The 5,032-nt window shown below is 37.2% G+C and overlaps 1 protein-coding gene across 1 annotated transcript in view; it reads right to left on the minus strand.

Annotated features, from left to right (window-relative positions):
• The window catches only part of KIF14 (kinesin family member 14), a 71,578-nt gene extending 67,366 nt beyond the window's left edge, over nt 1-4,212 (minus strand). Inside the window, exons 1-2 of the mRNA XM_017499389.2 lie at nt 3,014-4,212; nt 317-571 (exon numbers count right to left, since the gene is read on the minus strand). Of these exons, the coding sequence (XP_017354878.1) occupies nt 317-571; nt 3,014-4,134 (1,376 nt within the window). The 5' untranslated portion in view covers nt 4,135-4,212. The remainder of the gene's footprint in view (nt 1-316; nt 572-3,013) is intronic.
• Nucleotides 4,213-5,032: the final 820 nt, after the last annotated feature.

A 5,032-nucleotide genomic window follows, 5' to 3' on the forward strand; every position in this document is an offset into this window, starting at 1 on the left:
AGATGCCTTACTTCTAATTCTCACAAAAATACTTTAAGATAACCTCTTTGGGCCTCAGTTTACATAAAACATATAAAGTATAGTAAAATGGGGCCAATGATAATTACAAGATGAATTGTATCAAGGTAAATGTGTAAACTGAAGCCCAGAGGTTAAGTAAATTGCCCAAGGTTGCAGAACTGGTATATAAAATAAATGAGATTTGGGCCAATATCTGTGTAGTTTCAAAACTACATTCTTTCTATCACCCCCATGCTGCTTCTCACAAAAGTATATTTAAACACTTCTGGATAACTGCATTTCCAATACAACTTACGTATAGGATTTTCCAGAGCCAGTCTGACCATAAGCAAAAAGACAGGTATTGAAGCCTTCAAAGGCTCTTTCTAGGAGTGGTGCTGCTAGCTTCTCATAGACAGTTGTCTGGCTAGCGTAGTGAGGGTGACATTCATCAAAAGACCAAAATGAAACATCATAAATAAAATTGTAGACTTGTTTCATGTCAGGATGTTCCACAGTTAGCTCTTTCCCATTCATGAAGACTACCTGGGATGCTTTTTCAATCTTCTCTCTTGAAAGAAGCACAAAGAAAAAAATCAAGTTACGATAATTATCATGGGTTTTATTCCCACAGAATATAATAAGGACCTCAAAACTATTTAAACAATCTTCCAAGGCAGCATAATTCTTTATTTTTATGTAGAAAATGCACAAAGCAAACCTAATTCTAGTGGGTTTCCAGAATATATTTCTTGTGGCTCCAGTGCCATCAATCAAAGGGAAAATCCCAGATTACTTCCTCCTTACTGTGGGAAGTAAAAAAGTTCCTACTTTTTTACTACTACTTTTATAAGATTTTTTCCTCTTTTTCTTTTCTCTTGAACTATAGCTTTTCCCATCCCACCTACTAGAATCTATCTATGCTCTTCAGTTCAAATCTAGAAACATCTTTATTACACAAATTTGGGAGATGTCAATCTAAATAAAGCTGGCATAAAATACAAATATAATTTCAACAAACTCAGTTGACTAGAAGTTTGAATCGTGTCTCTCTTGGCTACTAAAGATCTCTCTTACTTCCTCTAGATTGTCTCCCTTAAAATCATGAATCTTCATGTACACACCTCTTCCCTTTGAGAAGTAGGTGGAAATCTTTCACTTACTCTAGATGCACGGAAAAACATCATTATTCCTTGTCTATCTCCAGACATATACTCCCCCACCCCTCCATTCCAGACTCTGAGACTCTGCTTTAAATCAGAATTTATTCTGGAAAAAACAGCTGCCTCATCAATCTGATGAGTACTCTACTCTGTCCCTGCTTTCAAGGATTATCTGATGAGTTTGGAATCAGGCACTTGGTCCCTTACTGTGGGAAGTAAAAAAGTTCCTCTTTAGTTTCCTTTCTTGTTAAAGAATAAGTGGGCTAACAACTTTGTTAAGCCCTATCCTACATAGCTGTTAAACATGCCATGCTTACAGGAATATAGTATATTCTATGTCCTTATACTTTAACCAAGACATCTGTGCTGGACATGCTCACAGGCATGTCCCAGCTCTTTTACCTGTTTAGAAAAGTTGTAAGTTGTTAGCCAGTCAGGTTTTAGTTTAGATTATGAGGTCTGACTGTAGCCAACAAATATCAGACACAGCAGTAAGGACAACCCCCAAATGCATAAGGGATAAATTTGTTTGTTTTCCTTTATTCGTTGCACCCTTGTGGCAAGATGGCTAGCGAGAGTACCTTTCCTGCAGTCAAGGAAGTAAAAACCACATTGCTGAAAGCTCTTTTGTCTCAGTGTTATTTTTCTCTGTGGCACAGAGCATTTACTTTCAACACTTACTAAGTGCAGTATAGTCATCCATCTTGCATTTTGTCCCTACCAGCTCCTTCTATTGCTTCTCTTCCTATCATGGTTCTTGAGGCTTTATTAGGCATCCTAATTCTCTCAAACCAACTCACCCTCAGTTCTCTCCTCTTAATATTAACCCATTTGCACAGTACTATATAACTTGCCTTTAACTGCTGACCCCTTACGTTCAAACTGGAGGTTCCTTCCCCAATGCAACGGTCACCATATCCTCTTCTCACTTGCTTAGATACATAGTACTAACCCTGTGAAGTTTTTTATTGTCTCTTAAAATATTTTTTAATTACATTAAAATATTTTAAAACAATTACATTTTGTCACATTCACATTTTGTCATGTCCATCTTTTCCAGCCTTATCCTCAATCTGTGTCTGGCCCACCCATAATCACTTTCAGAGAGAGATTTTTTGCCATCAAAATCAAATCTAATTAATCGCTGCATTTATAACTACTATATAGTAATCAGAAACAATGATGATAATCACCACTTTGGAAAGGGTTTTGAAAGGACCTCTTTAGGGAATGAGTAATTTGTTACAGCTCTTCTTTTTTTTTTTTGAGACACAGTCTCACTCTGTCACCCAGGCTGGAGTGCAGTGGCTGATTTCAGCTCTCCACCTCTCGGGTTCAAGCAATTCTCCTGCCTCAGCCTCCCAAGTAGCTGGGATTATAGGTGGGCACCACCACACCTGGTTAATTTTTGTATTTTTAGTAGAGACAGCATATGATCATGTTGGCCAGGCTGGTCTCAAACTCCTGGCTTCAAGTGATCCACCTGCCTCGGCCTCCCAAAGCACTAGGATTACAGGCATTAGCCACCACAGCTGGCCTGTTGTGGCTCTTTATAGGGATAGGTATAACATTCCAGCAGAGACCTAAGTGACTCATTTAGACTTTTTAAAAGCAATATATCTAGAGAAACTTCAATATACAAAATATGGTGATTTCAATTTTTTAATTTTATAGTCAGTCATCAAAAGTTATCAACACATGACAACTAGACCTAAAAGTTCTTTCTATATAAAAATATTACTAACAAGTTTGAAGATGCATGAAAACACTGACTTTCCAAAGGCAGAGTGGAATTAAAGGTACATTACATGTCACTGCTTGGCTTTAGATTTTTAAAAGGCGTCACATACCTCTTGGTGAAAGGCCTTACGCGTACTGCCACTGTCACTTGACTATTCTCTACTTTTAAGGGGTCTTTGTCTGCAGAGGTGTTCTGATATGCATTTTCTTCTTCAGGAAGGATTGTATTTTCTGCTGACCTTTCCTGTTTATTTGCAAGAAGGGAACTTTTTGGTCGTTGTTTAACTTGAAGGTTAGACATTCTATTCTTCAGTATTGATGAAGCTGGGCTCTTAAGCTGAGGTGTGCTGCACTTTGGTGTCAATTTGTGTTCTGTTATACATTTGGTAGGTGTTCTCTTTTCTAAGCTCCCAAATTTAGTTGAAGTTTTTGCAATTTCCTTCCCAATACTTCTATGATACAAGTTTCCTGTTTCCGACACTTTGATATCCAGCTTGCTCTGAGTAGGTTTCGTTGCCAAGTGTCCTGATCTAACAACTTCAGTCTGACTCAAGGAAGCAATGGGTGTTCTATTACTCGAGTACTTAAGCACAACATTTTCTTTTGCCCTACTGGGGGCAGAAAATGTTCCTTTGTATTTCTTATTAGCCATTATTTCAATGACTTTTGAATCTTCATCTAAAGGTACAGAAGAAGCCACAAAAGAGTTTTTAGCATTATTTACAATCTTTACATTTGTTCTACTTTCCTTAGAAACACAATTACTTTCTATTTTGCTTCCCACATTCGGTGTCATTTGCCACTTTTTGACAGAATTTGTTTCAGCTGTTTTCCACTTTTCTGCAGAATCTGTTTTAGCACGACGTTGTAATGTAAGACATGTTTCTGCTGTTTTTTCAGTTGTGTCTTCCAACTCACTAGCAAGCAAAGATGATTCTTTGTTCCTTGTAGTTCTTCTCCGAAGTGACAATCTACCTACAGGGTTAAGGGTAAGGGGCATGTCTCCTGTTATTTTACTGGCAGAAATAATGTAAGTGCTATTTATGTCTCTGACTTTACCTGCAGATCTCAATAATGGATCATCATTTTCACATTCTGACATATCCGACTTCAAATGCAGCTTAAGTCGGCTACTGTGGGTGAGGTTATTGAGTGATGAACTATTCTGGGAAGAAGGAATATCAAGAATATCGCCGCTGTCATTTCTCTTATAAGTAGTGTGTAATGACATTTTGGCAGATAGTTATTTTTTAAAAGAATGTTAATAAGTCCCTAAGCTCTTCTTTGGACATTAATTTGGTTTCCAGCCATTTCTTAAGTAGTCATTTCTGAAAATATCTGCTAAACTGAAAAAAAAAAAAAAAAAGATTTAGATTACATGGACTACAAACAAGCTTTAAAAATATAGAGAGAATATTCCATTATGTAAGCAAATTCCCAGAGGCATACATTACAAAAGATCACAATCTGCAGCTTAGATACTGCTTCCAAGCAACTTCAGACAAGTCTCACAAAGAATTTATGATAATTCAACAAAGATTGACAAAGTTTCCATTATGTGCCAGGCCTTCTGATAGATACTGTAGACTTCAAAGACAAGAATACAATTCTCGTTTCCTTAGTCTAGAAGAAATATACAGATAAGCCATGTATCAAGCCAAATGTGTCAAGTGACTTAGGAGATGTAAAAGTGCATGTCAGCCTAGATTTCTAAGTACTCCCAGCTTGGGGAGTGGGAAGGACTAAAGGAAACCCTAGCACCTAAATCAGAGAGTGAAGCAAAATGTTTTCACAAATACCTGCTACATGGGTGTTGAATACAGGAATGCCTACAGAGAAAATTAAATTGATTGGTGTCACGAGGCAGATTATTCCCAAGTATTACAGGCAGTAAGTACGATAAGTACTGTAAGTTGACTCATTGTGTTGAGAAAAAAAACACCCAAGATTAGATAAATAGACAACCTGCCCTTTAGCAATAAGACAACAAATTAGACAGGGATGTATGTAAATATACACCAACAATATCTATCAGGCATTAACGTTTTAAAGACAGGGAACAGCCGTGACAGCTAAGATACCTGGTTTCTAGTCAACTTTGCATCCAACTCCTTACAAGGATGTAAACA

Source organism: Cebus imitator, unplaced genomic scaffold, assembly GCF_001604975.1.
Source record: "Cebus imitator isolate Cc_AM_T3 unplaced genomic scaffold, Cebus_imitator-1.0 Scaffold257, whole genome shotgun sequence".
NCBI classification, from domain to species: domain Eukaryota; kingdom Metazoa; phylum Chordata; class Mammalia; order Primates; family Cebidae; genus Cebus; species Cebus imitator.